This window comes from Podarcis raffonei, chromosome 7 (assembly GCF_027172205.1).
Source record: "Podarcis raffonei isolate rPodRaf1 chromosome 7, rPodRaf1.pri, whole genome shotgun sequence".
NCBI classification, from domain to species: Eukaryota; Metazoa; Chordata; class Lepidosauria; order Squamata; family Lacertidae; genus Podarcis; species Podarcis raffonei.
This window is the reverse complement of record NC_070608.1, coordinates 57,951,491-57,968,499: the sequence shown is the minus strand read 5'-3', so window position 1 is coordinate 57,968,499 and position 17,009 is coordinate 57,951,491. Positions and strand designations below refer to the sequence as shown.

Sequence of the window (17,009 nt, the reverse complement as noted above, 5' to 3'; positions counted from 1 at the left end):
TTGTCTCAAACTAGGAAGTCGGGAAGGGATCCATAGTGTACAAAGGAAGCAGGGAATATTCAAGTTTCAGACCCTACACACAACCATTACTTGTCAGTATGCTTAAAGTGGGGCATAGGATTAATTAGAAGAGAAGATGGAGTGTATCACTCTTCGAATATCTCTCTTGAAAGTGCTAGGACCATATTTCACTTGATATATTGGAGTGCCTACAGCCACACATACAAAAGTCAAAATTGGATCACATATGCGCCAAACAATTCAATTCTAAAGTGGCCTATATAAACCCAATTGTTTACTTTTTTTTAGTAGTCTCTTTTTTAAAGTAAAGGTTGTCACCAGTTTTTTCTGTGCCTATACATCACATTGGCATAGTTAAGCACTGTTTTGTCTGGGAGGTTGAACAAAGAGTTTCTTACATACACACGTTTCACATGTGATCCCATCACCACAAGTGGAAAGATATCAGTTGTGGTGGTCTCTGCACATTCTTTTCTCCCAAGAGAATGGTGCAGTGATGTGCTAATACAGCCCCATTTCCAAAACCTCTGTGATGTCTTATCACTTAGAAAAAGATGTGGGAGACTGACAAAGTAGTTTGGTTGTGCCCAAGTCCTGCTTGTGGGTGTCCAATGGGCATCTGGTTGGCCACTGTGAGAACAGGATTCTAGACTGAATAAACTTGAATGGGCTTTGGTCTGATGTACCAGGGCCGTTCTTGTGTTAGTTCCTTGCTAGGTTTGTAAGGAACTAACACAAGAACGGCCCTGGTACATCAGACCAAAGCCCATTCAAGTCTATTCAGTCTAGCATCCTGTGTTAGTTCCTTGCTAGATTTGTAAGATGGGTTAAACCACAGAGCCTAGGGCTTGCCGATCAGAAGGTTGGCGGTTCGAATCCCTGCAACAGGGTGAGCTCCTGTTGCTCAGCCCCTTCTCCTGCCAACCTAGCAGTTTGAAAGCACACCAACAATCTGCAAGTAGATTAATAGGTACCGCTTTGGCAGGAAGGTAAACGGCGTTTCTGTGTGCTGCTCTGGTTCGCCAGAAGTGGCTTAGTCATGCTGGCCACATGACCCGGAAGCTTTACACCGGCTCCCTTGGCCAATAAAGCGAGATGAGCACCGCAACCCCAGAGTCGTCCACGACTGGACCTAATAGTCAGGGGTCCCTTTACCTTTAGGTTTGTAAGATGGCCAGGTGGTAACCACCACAATCAAGACTTTTTGATCTGATAATGCCAACAGTATTGTTACAGCGCTGTTTTGACATGAATATGCAGCTTTATTGGTTGATGAAGCAAACACATTTCTAGAAACATAGATTATTACTTGGATTGGGTGTTTTTTACAGTAGTGTTATTAGATTTTCATCATAATATTTATTATTGAAACGGTATGCAGAAGAAACCTTATTTTTCCTACTTCGTTATGCAGCTGATTGTAGAAACTGAAAAATGCAACATTTCTATGAAGTTGACTTCATCTGAAGATGTGCATGAAGTTTTGGCACATGTTGGAACATGCCTTAGGAGGATATTTCCTGGTCTGTCTCCTGTGTAGGTACTCATTGGGGAAACTGTGGCATATATTTGATATTCAATTAGTCAGCCAGATTCTCTTTATATTTGTATATGTGTATGTGTATGTGTGACCCCATCAGGGTTCAGACATCCATGGCTTGAAGTGGGTTTCAGCTTACGATTTGGAGACAAAAAGTGCAGTTGAACCAGCCCTTTGACCTAGCAGGTTCAACAACCACTTCACTCCAGGAAAGCTCTGATTGTTGCAAGTACCAATGTAATAAATCTGAAGTGTGATTAATGGGGGCGGGGGAAGAAACCGAAAGCTTAACTTCTCCTTCAATTTACCCTTCTCTGCACTTAATGTAGATAAGTATAATAAATAAAGTAGCTGAAGGAGCACCTCTTTCCATCCCTCCTGTATTTTAACTTTCCCATGAGGCCATATTCCAACTGCTTTCCTTATGTAATCACAATGGGGAAAGGCTTTCTCTGTGATGGTGCCTGGCAGTGGAATGCCATCCCATAAACGAGTATGCCTGCTGTCTATTTTGCAATCTTTTCAGTACCAAGTTAAGATGTTTTTATGCACCCAAGTGTTTGAATCCCTCAGTCTGCTTTGTCATCTGTTGTATTTTATTATGGTTATTTGTTTTATTTACCCACCCTTCCTCCCAAAGGCGACCAGGGCATTTACACATCTGTGTGTGTGTGTGTGTGTGTGTCTGTGTGTGTGACGTTTAAAAACTGTTAAAAAATATAAAAACAATGAAACACATTAAAACATGTGATCAATCATGTGCCTCAGTAATTGTGGTTTATTGTATCAGGTTTTAATTAACTTATTATTTATATAGTTGTAATTGTTATGGAGGATGGCGTAGAAATGTTTTAAATTTATAAAGGGCTGAATTCAGCTACTTCGTTATGTTAGCAGAATCCAGAGCAACACATGGAAATGCTTGCACTGGCAGAACAATCTCCTTAGCACTACATACACTGAATTCCACCCAAATATGGGTAGGCTACATTTTCACCTGTGTTCTAATTCAGATGTGCATTTTCCTCTTGCATGCAGAAGGATAATGAAAAAAGTAATTATGGAGCCGCCAGAAAGACTGGCTAATCTCCAGGCATTGTGGGACAGCCAAACCGTGGCAGAATTAGGACCATGTGGTGAGTGTGCATGTTTTTTTTAGACTGAAATGTACAAAAGTATAATCGCCAGTGCTGGGAAACAGTATTCTATTTATGGTAGGCTTAATTCTATTTCTAGGAGAGGCTTGGCTTTTTGGTAAAGGTATAATTAGCTCTAAGGTATAGTTAGAGTAGAGTGCCGTTGCGACTGGCTTGGGAAGGTGCTATTTTTGTACGTCATTGTGCCCTGCTGTACATTACAGGCAACGTGGTCTAGACTCAGCTAGCTTCATATTGTGCCTGCAGCATGTTTGTGCTCAGAGGAGAGGAAAATATACCGAGTCTTTAAGATATGTGCATCAGCTTGAAGTACCAATTCCCAAAGGAGACAAATGGTTTGTGTTGCTTCTTTTGTTTCTAGGAGGTTTTTCTCAAATGTATGCGTGTGTTTGTGACTGGCTTGGTTTTCCGTATAGGGAAGAAGTTCAGTGGGTAAGTACAGAAATCTCATGGGCAGAGTTTTATTTTCACCTAGCTGTGCAAAGACAGAGGGGTTTTATTTATTTTATTTTATAAAAGCCCTAACCGAACCCAAACACTATCTTTCTACCATCCCGGCTGTAAAATATATTTCGTTGTGTTTTTTCCCCAACCAGGATGTTGATACAATTTATCTGACTCAAGATACCAGGGAGCTGAATTTACAAGATTTTAGTCATCTCGACCACAGGTAAGCACCCGAGACATTCCAAAAACTGTTCATGGCCGAAAGCAATATGCCATGCTACTTTCACAGCACTCAGTATTGCGTGCATCTGTAAACCTTACTTTTTCAGTATGCTGTTGAAATGTAGAGCAATGCTTGGGTCTAGTGGTGACATTGTGAGCTTGCTGTGATGCCTCTATAAGATTACCAGACGTCCCCGTTTCCCGGAGACAGTCCCCGGATTTACAAATCAGTCCCCTGACCAAATCCATCTATTTAGTAGGAAGTTGAAAGGTGTCCCCGGATTCATTGAAAAAAATCTGGTAACCTTACTATAATCATCTGCAGTGTTTGAGATGATGCAACTGCTGCTATGCTCCCATCCATACCACTTATTTGCTTGCACTTAAAGGGTGCATTTCACTACCACAGAAAACACTCCCACATGGTGCTCCCTGTAGCTCAGTGACTATGCTCTGTCTTCCTGGCTGGAGGCAGCTCACTTCTGAATACTAGAGAGCCAGTGTGGTGTAGTGGTTAAGAGCGGTAGTCTCGTAATCTGGGGAACTGGGTTCACGTCTCCACTCCTCCACATGCAGCTGCTAGGTGACCTTGGGCCAGTCACACTTCTTTGAAGTCTCTCAGCCCCACTCACCTCACAGAGTGTTTGTTGTGGGGGAGGAAGGGAAAGGAGAATGTTAGCCGCTTTGAGACTCCTGAAGGGGAGTGAAAGGCGGGATATCAAATCCAAACTCTTCTTCTTCTTCTTCTTCTTCTTCTTCTTCTTCTGATGGAAACCACAGAAGGAGAAACTGCTCTTGTTATCAGGTCTTGTGTGCAGGCAGCGAGTTGGCTGCTGCTCTAAATGGCTCATTGGCCTGCTCCAGAAAGCTGTTCTTATGTTCAGATGGCAGGCTACTGTGTATTTGTTCTTGGGACAGTTAATATGTCTATCTGTGGCACAGTTAGGATACTGGCATTAGATTATGATAACAAAAATGTATATGGTGTTTGATGTTGTACGTCTGGTCAGAATTTCAGTGCCTAGGAAATAATTGCAAACTGGAAGAATATCATGCAATGCAGGACTGTGGTGCAGAAATCTTTTCACAAGTTAGCCATGCATGCAAATAGTAAGTTAGCTTTGTGGGGATTTAAAACTGTATGTCAGCCTGTTGTCAGTACGCGGCACACTCAAGGAAGTCTCTCTGGGAAAATCTTCAGGCATACCTAAGATAGATCTTTGGATTCTAATCATAGTGGCCATGATCAGACACCAGTTCATGCTGGCTGAGGATGCTCATGACCCTTTGTCATCTCATTATGCACAAACCATAATTTGCCTGATTGGGGTGGCGGGAAACACAGCAAAGCTACAGTTTGTTCAAACTAGGGAGGGAAGTATTGAAGGCAAGGAGAGACTGCATGAGCCCAAATCCTGTTCATAATGGCCAATCACTTGTTTGCCAGTCACATCTGAAGTGAGCTAATGTATACCTTTCTCACATGTTTAGTTTTAGCTTTTAGTGTAAGCCAGTACAAAATAAACCTTATTTCCTATTTGAAATTTATTTATTTATAAATAACTTTATAGTTTGATATCCTGCCCTTCCTCCCAAGGGACCCAGGAACCATGTTGTTGTTTAGTCGTTTAGTCGTGTCCGACTCTTCGTGACCCCATGGACCAGAGCATGCCAGGCACTCCTGTTTTCCACTGCCTCCCGCAGTTTGGTCAGACTCATGTTTGTAGCTTTGAGAACACTGTCCAACCATCTCGTCCTCTGTCGTCCCCTTCGCATTGTGCCCTCAATATTTCCCAACATCAGGGTCTTTTCCAGGGAGTCTTCTCTTCTCATGAGGTGGCCAAAGTATTGGAGCCTCAGCTTCAGGATCTGCCCTTCCAATGAGCACTCAGGGCTGATTTCCTTAAGAATGGATGCATTTGATCTTCTTGCAGTCCATGGGACTCTCAAGAGTCTCCTCCAGCACCATAATTCAAAAGCATCCATTCTTCGGAGATCAGCCTTCTTTATGGTCCAGCTCTCACTTCCATACATCACTACTGGGAAAACCATGGCTTTAACTATACGGACCTTTGTTGGCAAGGTGATGTCTCTGCTTTTTAAGATGCTGTCTAGGTTTGCCATCACCTTTCTCCCAAGGAGCAGGCATCTTTTAATTTCGGGACTGCTGTCACCATCCGCAGTGATCATGGAGCCCAAGAAAGTAAAATCTCTCACTGCCTCCATTTCTTCCCCTTCTATTTGCCAGGAGGTGATGGGCCCAGTGGCCATGATCTTTGTTTTTTTGATGTTGAGCTTCAGACCATATATTGCGCTTTCCTCTTTCACCCTCATTAAAAGGTTCTTTAATTCCTCTTCACTTTCTGCCATCAAGGTTGTGTCATCTGCATATCTGAGGTTGTTGATATTTCTTCCGGCGATCTGGGATTCATCCAGCCCAGCCTTTCGCATGATGAATTCTGCATATAAGTTAAATAAGCAGGGAGATAATATACAGCCTTGCCGTACTCCTTTCCCAATTTTGAACCAATCAGTTGTTCCATATCCAGTTCTAACTGTAGCTTCTTGTCCCACATAGAGATTTCTCAGGAGACAGATGAGGTGATCAGGCACTCCCATTTCTTTGAGAACTTGCCATAGTTTGCTGTGATCGACACAGTCAATGAAGCAGAAGTAGATGTCTTTCTGGAACTCTCTAGCTTTCTCCATAATCCAGCGCATGTTTGCAATTTGGTCTCTGGTTCCTCTGCCCCTTCGAAATCCAGCTTCCACTTCTGGGAGTTCTCGGTCCACATACTGCTTAAGCCTGCCTTGTAGTATCTTAAGCATAACCTTGCTAGCGTGTGAAATGAGTGCAATTGTGCGGTAGTTGGAGCATTCTTTGGCACTGCCATTCTTTGGGATTGGGATGTAGACTGATCTTCTCCAATCCTCTGGCCACTGCTGAGTTTTCCAAATTTGCTGGCATATTGACTGTAGCACCTTAACAGCATCATCTTTTAAAATTTTAAATAGTTCAGCTGGAATATCATCACTTCCACTGGCCTTGTTATTTGCAGTGCTTTCTAAGGCCCATTTGACTTCACTCTCCAGGATATCTGGCTCAAGGTCAGCAACCACACTACCTGGGGTATACGAGACATCCATTTCTTTCTGGTATAGTTCCTCTGTGTATTCTTGCCACCTCTTCTTGATGTCTTCTGCTTCTGTTAGGTCCTTTCCACTTTTGTCTTTTATTATGGTAATCTTTGTACAAAATGTTCCTTTCATATCTCCAATTTTCTTGAACAGATCTCTGGTTTTTCCCATTCTATTGTTTTCCTCTATTTCTTTACATTGCTCGTTTAAGAAGGCCTTCTTGTCTCTCCTTGCTATTTTTTGGAAATCTGCATTCAATTTCCTGTATCTTTCACTATCTCCCTCGCATTTTGCTTGCCTTCTCTCCCCCGCTATTTGTAAGGCCTCATTGGACAGCCACTTTGCTTTCTTGCATTTCCTTTTCATTGGGATGGTTTTAGTTGCTGCCTCCTGTATAATGTTACGAGCCTCCATCCATAGTTCTTCAGGCACTCTGTCCACCAAATCTAAATCCTTAAACCTGTTCCTCACTTCCACTGTGTATTCATAAGGGATTTGACTTAGATTGTACCTTACCGGCCCAGTGGTTTTTCCTGCTTTCTTCAGTTTAAGCTTGAATTTTGCTATAAGAAGCTGATGATCTGAGCCACAGTCAGCTCCAGGTCTTGTTTTTGCTGACTGTATAGAGCTTCTCCATCTTTGGCTGCAGAGAATATAATCAATCTGATTTCGATGCTGCCCATCTGGTGATGTCCATGTGTAGAGTCGTCTCTTGTGTTGTTGGAAAAGAGTGTTTGTGATGACCAGCTTGTTCTCTTGGCAGAACTCTATTAGCCTTTGCCCTGCTTCATTTTGAACTCCAAGGCCAAACTTGCCAGTTGTTCCTTTTATCTCTTGACTCCCTACTTTAGCATTCCAATCCCCTATAATGAGAAGAACATCCTTCTTTGGTGTCATTTCTATAAGGTGTTGTAGGTCTTCATAGAATTGGTCAATTTCAGTTTCTTCAGCACCAGTGGTTGGTGCATAAACTTGGATTACTGTGATGTTAAAAGGTCTGCCTTGGATTCGTATCGAGATCATTCTATCATTTTTGAGATTGCATCCCAGTACAGCTTTTGCCACTCTTTTGTTGACTATGAGGGCCACTCCATTTCTTTTACGGGATTCTTGCCCACAGTAGTAGATATGATGGTCATCCGAACTGAATTCGCCCATTCCTGTCCATTTTAGTTCACTGATGCCCAGGATGTCAATATTTATTCTTGCCATCTCATTTTTTACCACATCCAACTTACCGAGGTTCATGGTTCTTACATTCCAGGTTCCTATGCAATATTTTTCTTTACAGCATTGGACTTTCCTTTCGCTTTCAGGCATATCCGCAACTGAGCGTCCTTTCGGCTTTGGCCCAGCCGCTTCATCAGCTCTGAATCTACTTGTACTTGTCCTCCGCTCTTCCTCAGTAGCATGTTGGACGCCTTCCGACCTGAGGGGCTCATCTTCCAGCGTCATAACTTTTATATGCCTGTTGTCTTTGTCCATGGAGTTTTCTTGGCAGGAATACTGGAGTGGCTTGCCGGTTCCTGCTCCAGGTGGATCACGTTTGGTCAAAACTCTCCACTATGACCTGTCCATCTTGGGTGGCCCGGCACGGCAAAGCTCATAGCTTCTCTGAGTTATTCAAGCCCCTTCACCACGGCAAGGCAGTGATCCATGAAGGGGCCAGGAACCACACACATTCTATATTTTATAGCACACAACGTTGTTAATAGGCACAACACTGAACAGTTATTTTACGGGGGGCATAGACCAAAACAACAACGAAACCTCCTACCTGTGTTCAATCTGAAGTAACCATAGGATTACAGCCAAAAATATATGCAGACTTACATGGGAGTAAGCGCCACTGGACACACTGGACACTTACTTCTGAGTAGACATGTACAGGTTTGTGCTAGACATTTAGAGGAGATGTTGTATACATAAAAACATCTGTATCAGATAAAAATATTGAGAGTAAAATATCAGGAAGAAAATAGATGAAAATTTACTCTTAAAACAGGCCAGTTTTAGTACAAATTGTTTTCTTTCAGAGTAATTGCTTTATAGAGAACTAGAACTTTAAGGTCCTATTGTATGGATCAGGAATGTTAAATATCTATTTTGAGCTATCTAGCATACTAAATGCTATGGTAACACTTAATACGATTTTGCTGTAGTTAGTATGGAAGCCTCCAACAGCATGCCTTTGTTGGTATTAATTTAATGGAGAAGCTGACAGAGGGACAGCATATCAAATTAAGGAGTCTAGGATTAAAGGAATGAATTTCATCTTAGGGTTTTACTTTTAAAATCCTTTACAATTAGAGGAGAGGCCGTGTGGAAAGTTTTATTATCTTTTCACAAGACACCAGTATCTTTAGAGTAAAAGGTGACTGGAAGAGATGCTTGTTGGATTCATTCAGTCATAGGATTATGTTAAATCATCTAGCCGCCTAAAAGCCTTTAGCACTCAATTATGATTACTACACTGATTAAATGTGACACAAGCTGATAAAAAACCAAATGCAATTCAGTAGCTGAAACCGCATTCTAAACAGGTGCTCACTTTTTAATGAATATAAAATGCCCAATCTAATATGCCCAGTCTGAAAAACCAGACTAAACAGAATTGTTTGCATTCCCTCTTACCACCTACTTTTTATTACAGATCTACACATTTACAAAGCTCTCTAAAATTGTAATTATTGCACGTTTCAGGTACTTTGGCTTGAAATACTAAAACATCACACACACACACGGGGCTCTCTCTCTCTCTCTCTCTCACACACACACACGAAAAACAAAAGACCAGGTATGATGCATATTCCAAAAACAAGCTTACATACCGTATTTTTTGCACCATAACACTCACTTTTTTCCTCCTAGAAAGTAAGGAGAAATGTCTGTGCGTGTTATGGAGCGAATGCCTGCGGGTGGCGGGGTGGATCTGCTGCAGTCGTGAGCAGAGGATCCATGGTTCCCCTTCCTCCCCTCCTCCATGGTTACAAAGCATGGATCCACATGGATCCTCAGGATTTTTGCATTGGGCTACTCCAAACTCACTGTCAGATCACATGTCTGTGGCCATAGCATGAACCACAAAAATCATATATCCACTATTTTGTTTAGAATTTTTTTTTCTTGTTTTCCTCCTCTAAAAACTATGTGCGTGTTATGGTCTGGTGCGTGTTATAGAGCGAAAAATACGGTAATCAGCAAGTATTGCTAAAAAGAGAGATTATAATATTTACTAAAATAGAATGTTCACAATACATATTCTGATATTGGGCAAACACTTCCAACCTTTTTACTAGCCTATCAAGGGTCAATCCTTTCTGCATGTGAATGTAGCCTGTAAACCTGACAATTGCAGCTTCTCATAAAGATAAAACATTTTACCAAGTTGATCGCTCTCATGCATTGCTTATAATTTTCATTTTTCTCAATATGTGGTACTTTCCCCCCTAGGGATTTAATACCAATAGTTGCTGCCCTGGAATACAACCAGTGGTTTACAAAGCTTTCCTCCAAGGATCTAAAGTTAGTAAGTATTAGGGTGAAGGGTGACTATCTGGTTCATATAAAATAACTAGTGTTGTGGAATTTATGAAGGTGTGGTTATCCAAATGAAAAGAGGGATTTGCAGCTATAAATGTTTTGCTTTAATTCTGCATGCAGTAGAATGTAGTGAAATTAAATATGCAAAGTTCACTTTCAAACACTGATGAAAGGAGAAATCCTATACACAAGAAGCTGGCATAAAGTAAGCAGTGTAAGGCAAACCAGTGTATAGTTATTCTGTTTAGCATCTGGCTGAGCAAGGGGAAAATGCCCTTTTTCAGGGCTTAACATCCAACAGGCTCAGATCAGCCAGCTGGGTCCTTGCTGAGCCAAGGATTGAAGGAGTTAAGCCACCATAACCTGGTTATGCCAGGAATCTCCTGGTTCATCCTGAAACATCTTAGATGTCTCAAGTTGTTTCAGGTGATGAAGAGGGACATGGGTTTTCCCCCTAAACAATCTGTAAGTTAAGCAACCCTTTTGAGTGAAAGTTACCTTTATTATTTGAAATTTTCAAAGTCAATGTACTAAAAAAAATATAATCTAATTTGAAATCATTTGTGATAGCTTAGCAATGGACGAATCTACCAATTTTGGTTTCTCATTTTTCCAGTCTTCAGTTCACTTTTTTTTAAAAGTCTGCATGGCTAATCATGAAAGCGGGTCCAGTGTTGATGTGGCAGAATGGATAAAGGCCCACTGAATTCACAAATCACACCCAACTCAGAAATTTCCTTTTAAATCTGTCACTTCATGATTCTAGGGCTTAGCTAACACATATTTATGTTTTTAAGGGGAGGTTTCCTTGAACCTTGGAGACCCCTTTAGTATTTTCCTTGAAGGGACAAAAAAATCTAGTACAGAACAGTTGGCAAAAAATATTGTCATATCTCTTAGAGTTGCAATGACAGTTAAGTTTCCAGCTTCCAGTTGTTAACCATAGGCTTGGCAGAACCAATTATTTTTTATTTTCTACATGGTATGCGTATTCACACCTGAAATGTCCACCAATCCATGCCTTTCTGTGGTCTTCTGGCTTTGATGTGGACATTTTGTATGTGGTGATTCACTTCAGAGAACATTAGAGCCCCTCTGTGGAGCCCAACCACATTAAAATAGTTTCAGGCACTTTGGATATGAAGGCAGGTTGTTATTTGCTGCATTCTCATACTGACTTGTTTTCATTGATATATAATATTACACCATTGTTGTCTTTGACAGTCTGCTGATGTTTGTGAGCAGATCCTAAGAGTGGTGAGCAGATCTAACAGACTGGAAGAGCTAGTACTGGAGAATGCAGGTCTTAGAACGTAAGTCCCTTTTTTCTTTAAATAGCATAAGTATTTAGCAAATCCCAATATTGCTAGAAAGAGCTTTGAGTTTGAAATTGCAGTCTGATTCACACTTCCATGAGAATATGTCCTACTGAACTCAGTGGGGCCTGAGTAGGCATACCTAGAATTGCTAAAATGTACAAAATTGCGCCTCTTATCTACTTAACACTGCAGTGCATGATAGGAGTGTAAATAAGATATGTGATGCTTCAAAATAAATATTTAGGGTTTGCAGGAGAAACCACCCAGACCTAGAAAATTGTTGCTTTGTGAAAATAGGTGTGACTTAGAGTAACTTTGCACAAATTTTCATTCTGTATTACATAATTTTTATCTCATAGAGGCAGATATGCAAAAAGAAAATACCACATCTTTTTTTTTTTAGGAAGCCCACAAATGTGTATTACATTGACCAGTAAATATGGCATCTTTCCTTCCCTTGCATACTTGTGCCTTTGCATGGCTAGTTAAGCGCTACACGCAGAAGCTAAGCCTAATGCATAACCCAAGGTATAGGCAAAGCCACCCTTAACGTAAAAGAGAATTGGTACATAGTGGCAATGTTGTACACAGTTTCCCTAATTCTATGCTCATTCTTTTTAAGTAGTCATTTCATATTAAGCTTTTAAATATGGTGTGATGCAACTTTGCAAGCCTTAATATAATCCTCTGTTTTGTGGTTGTTGTTTTTCTTAAAGAGATTTTGCACAGAAACTGGCCAATGCCCTATCCCATAATCCCAACTCAGGACTTCATACAATTAACCTTGCTGGCAACCCCCTGGAGGACAGAGGTACTGTAGCACTTAAATTTTCTCCATTCCTAATACACACCCAATAAGGGGATTAGTGTGGTTTCATTCAGCTTTTGTCTAAACAATACAACATTTTGTCGGATGTCATTGCTTCGTAAATACCCTTTGTTCACAAATGTCTGAGGATTTAGTCACTGTCCCTTTAAACTGCAAGTCATGTTTAGTAGTTATAGTGGCCATAAATTTAATTAAGCCTAGCTTTGTTCTGATTTCACAAAAATTGCTGGCATTTAAGTAAAAAACAATAGCGGGTAATTAGTTTGGAACTGAGGTAGGAATTAATAGGCCACAAATGTTGTATTTTTCAAAGTCTTTAGAATTACCATAATATTCACCCTAGGGAGAAGTGTTACTCTTTTGAGTAAATAATACATTTGTGTCTGGTAATATGAGCTTAAATATTAGCATATCATACAATTTGAGCAAAAGAGGAGTTCCTTTCTGTCATTGGTATAGTAAGCATCAAGAGCAGCCAGTCAGGACAGAAATAATGAATGATAAGCTTATCACTGTTCTGCATAACACTGAATCATGTTTCAATCCCAGGGATTCAGTTTCAGTTCTAGGAAGTGTCAGTTAAGTAATTTGGTGGGCTTGGATACTTGCCCATCATCTGGTTTCCTGTTCCTTCCTTAAATTTAAATATTTAAAACCTCGTTTGGACATTATCAAAGCGTAGGAATTCTCATTAACTTTCTCACACATTCCACATACATATTAGCGTGCACTCTTTTTGTTAAAAATACTCATTTCATATAGGAAATTGCTCTGATCTTCTCCTGTGGGATAAAAGAGACACCGAAATTTATTTTACTTTTACCGTTAACGTTTAACTTTACTGGAATGTATTCCCAGTAAGTGCACTCAGGGTCATTTCTTGATGGCATATCTGCAGTAGAAATCCATCATATTTGTATCAGTTTAACTTTTTTTAACGGTCAGGGGTACTTTTACCTTTACCTAACTTTTTTATGGTTTCACCCCAAATAATTTTGAAGATTCTATAGTCAGTGTGCAGAACGTTTTGTTGCAAACCTTTAGCCCATCCCAAACTACAGCTCCCAGGGTAGCCTTAGTAGAGGAAAGTGATTATTCTGATAATTACAGAGAAGCATAGGTGTATTGTAATTAATGGCTAAGGCTTCATTATATACCTTTTGTCTGTGGATGTGCAAATAACTTCCCTACTTTCTCCACTTAGCCTTATAGTAGCCATGCAAAATAGAAGTCTGTCCCATTTTGCAAAAACAACTTGCCAGAAGCCAAACGATGCATTTCTGTATGTGCAGTGCTTTGAACCTAGCTTTTGAGGTCCAGACATTCTGTTGTGTCAACTGGACCACACTGTACGTCAATATTGAAACATAAATATTTACGATGTAAGCACTTCCCCATTTCTAGTGTGAGTCTTTGTTGTCTTTCGTTCTTCTACAGGTGTGTCCTCACTAAGTATTCAGTTTGCCAAACTACCAAAGGGGCTGACACAATTAAATCTATCAAAAACCTCATTATCGCCTAAAGGTATGTTCAATAAATGTACAAGTCATTATGACACATTAGCTTTTATTTTCCCTTCTGTTATCTGAGTGCTTTCTCCAGTTCAGAACTTTTCTTTCATGATCAGGCAGGCAAAATAGAGCCGTCAATGTTTTGCAGCACACTTTTTATCAGCTGTTGCCCCATTGGATGTTGTAGTCTAGACCAGTGTTCCCCAACCTTGGGCCTCCAGCTGTTTTTGGACTACAACTCCCATCATCCCTCGCTAGCAAGACCAGTGGTCAAGGATGATGGGAGTTGTAGTCCAAAAACAGCTGGAGGCCCAAGGTTGGGGAACACTGGTCTAGACCATCAGGATTAATTGAGTTCCAGTTCAGTAGCAGTTGTCATCACAAGCACTGCATGAATACACAGGCAGAGTCGCAATGAGTCTGCTCAGCACAGTGCATGATTTGCATGGCAAGTAGAATAATAGAATTGTAGAGTTGGAAGGGACCCAAGGGTCCGCTAATCCAGCCCCCTGCAATGCAGGAATCCCGGCTAAAGCATCCATGGCAGATGGCCATCCAACCTCTGCTTAAAAAGGTGGTGGAGGTGGAGAAAATTGGAGGATGTGTCTGAATGGCAGGTCAAGGCAAGTGAAGGAACTGCAGTTGCACAGGAAACCTTAGTCAATGTTGTGTTTGCCATTTTCAAGGATTTCTTTCTGCACATTCTGTTTAGAATCAGGTACAGGAAGCTTCCAAGCACCACACCTTAAACTATAATCACTTACTAGGTCAGCCCTTCAGTGTTCTTACAAAGAGGCAAGCAAACTCAAATAGCTCTCCTAACAAAAACAAATTCTTTTGAGCACTTATGTCTGTCTCTGTATGTGAGATCCTCTTTGTACAAAAACCCGTGATTTCCCCTCTCTCTCTGTGTGTCTCTAAAAAGCCCCTTCAATCTTGTCTCTTAAAGCTTTGTGGCTTTCTGCCTAGCTTATCTTCTAAAACATTCGCTTGGCTTAAGGACAACACTTCATTGCTTTAGCCATGGTTGGGAAATTTAATCGGAAGCCTAAAGGCTGAATTTTATTACAATTAAAGATTAGATGCAGAAACTGGTTGTGCTTATCACCTGTAAATTCATCCCAGGAGTATACAGAAGTGGGTCTCTTCTCCCTTAGCCTGGCCCTCCACACACTTTTCAAGAGAGTATCACATGCGTGCTTGCTCTTGAGTTCCTTATTTGTGCTCATTTTCATGGTTAATTGCAATGGATGTTTTGATTAAACCTTGCAGCTTCATTGTTGGTTGTCCTAGATCTGCTTTTTGGAGAACAGCAGTTAAGAGGGGTTTTAAAAAAATTCTTTTCTTAATAAATTATAACATTGCATGCTGTGATGTTTCATTTTTATTCCAATCTTCCTAATATTCCTTCCCCACCCCTGCTGCCTCTAACTTGAATCAGTCTTCATCTCTTATCAGATTCTGAAAACTTAGTTCTTCTGCAGAATCTTCCCTGGATCACTGAAGCTTGACTTCCTCTGTACTGCCAGTTCATTCCCATCTAACTCCTTCCCATGCTACCTTTTAAAAAAATTTCATTTAGCCTATAAGCCTGTTGAATACAGACTGGAGACCTTTGGTAGCCTGCACAGTACCTATCGCTCTTTTCTTTCTTTGTGAAGTGGTTGATCCTGTTTCAACAAGACTGTAACAATTCCGTATGAAGCTGCCACATTTATGACCTTAAGAAAGGAAATGTTTATTTTCTGAGATCAGCCTCCCACAGACTTTTGCATGACTTGGTTTTTTTCATCTTCTATATGTACCAAGCTTCCACTGAATATGATCAGCATGTGGGAAGCACAGTCTCTCCAGCAGTGCTGTTATCTTAAATATTCATTGCTGTTCATGTTCTTTTGATGAGGTGCAGAACAGGAAATCATTAAATGTTTCATAGAAATTGTATATTTGCAGAGTGTATGTTAATACTTTACTGAGTGCAACAAAGACAAATGTTGACCATTTTGTTGCAGGGGTAAACAGCCTTTCTCAATCACTGAGTGCCAACCAGCTCTTAGCTACCACACTGACCCACCTTGATCTCTCAGGGAACGTTCTTCGGGGTGATGATCTTTCAGTAGGTGCTACTTTTTTCTACTTCCTAAACAAATCTGTTGTGTTAAAGCAATCAATGAAGTAAATACCAGTGAAGGCAGCATCGCAAGAGAATTGGGAATAGTAGAAAGCACATTCGTTTTTCCAAGTTGCCTAATTTTAGACAGTTTGCCAATCGAATGTGTCATGTGAACCACCTGTTAGTTCCGATCCTTGATGTTCATAACAATCTATAGGGACTAAAGGAATAATCCCCTGAGGTTGTCAGCCATCTTCCATTACTTTCCTTAATCTGTGAAGAAAGCAACATAGCAAGCACCTAACCTATGGATCAGGTTGTTGTGGAAGATAATATGGGCTGGTTCACCTATCATAGTAAACCTATAGTTAATGGCTTACCATGAATGAGCAGATCACTTTGGCTTTGTTCTTCCATGAGCAAGAGAACCCTTGGTTTAGCATCACAATGTCTGAACCAGATATCATGCTTTATTTCACCCGTGGTGGATCTTGCGTTTTCAAATTTTAGTGGCACCTCCAACGAAAGAAGAAGAATGGATACAAAAATTTATGGACTATGCAGAAATGGCTGAACTTACCGGAAAAATAAGAAATCAAGATAACGAACTTTTTATAAAAGAATGGAAATTGTAAACAGATAAGGACATTGGCAGGATTATTGTAATAAACTGCAGTTTCGTAAGAGTATTTAATTAAAGTAGATGAATAAAATAATAAGTTAAGTTAGAATTTGCAGGAAATGATACAAATAAATTTAAGGAACCGCAGAAAGAGGAGGAAGGAAGTCGAGTTTTGAAATGTTAAAATGACTGTAAAACTATTGAAATGTATGAAATCATTTAAAAAATAATCAGCGGAACCCTGTGCAGTTCCAAAATTTGGCACCCTGTGCAGTTCCAACATTCGGCACCCCCTTGCCTCTCGGCAAGGGAAAACGCTGGTTTCGTTCAATACCAGCAATATCCCATATTTTTCCATCTATAAGATCCCCCCATGTATGAGACGCCTCCTATTTTGGGGGACTGAGATTTAAGACGGCCTCGTGTATAAGACACCCCCTAATTTTTGACTTTATTTTTTAGGGGGGGAAACCTAGTCTTATACACGGAAAAATACAGTACTTCTCATTGTAAGATGGAGGGAAAGTGAGGTGTACCTGAATCCCTT

At 40.6% G+C, this 17,009-nt stretch overlaps 1 protein-coding gene across 2 annotated transcripts in view; it reads left to right on the top strand.

Moving 5' to 3' along the window:
• The window catches only part of CARMIL1 (capping protein regulator and myosin 1 linker 1), a 134,323-nt gene that overhangs the window by 59,795 nt on the left and 57,519 nt on the right, over positions 1 to 17,009 (top strand). For both annotated transcript variants that reach the window (XM_053396695.1, XM_053396694.1), the window contains exons 5-13: positions 1,436 to 1,557; positions 2,600 to 2,697; positions 3,080 to 3,150; positions 3,315 to 3,388; positions 9,979 to 10,054; positions 11,293 to 11,381; positions 12,104 to 12,198; positions 13,654 to 13,740; positions 15,740 to 15,843. In XM_053396695.1, the coding sequence (XP_053252670.1) occupies positions 1,436 to 1,557; positions 2,600 to 2,697; positions 3,080 to 3,150; positions 3,315 to 3,388; positions 9,979 to 10,054; positions 11,293 to 11,381; positions 12,104 to 12,198; positions 13,654 to 13,740; positions 15,740 to 15,843 (816 nt within the window). The remainder of the gene's footprint in view (positions 1 to 1,435; positions 1,558 to 2,599; positions 2,698 to 3,079; positions 3,151 to 3,314; positions 3,389 to 9,978; positions 10,055 to 11,292; positions 11,382 to 12,103; positions 12,199 to 13,653; positions 13,741 to 15,739; positions 15,844 to 17,009) is intronic.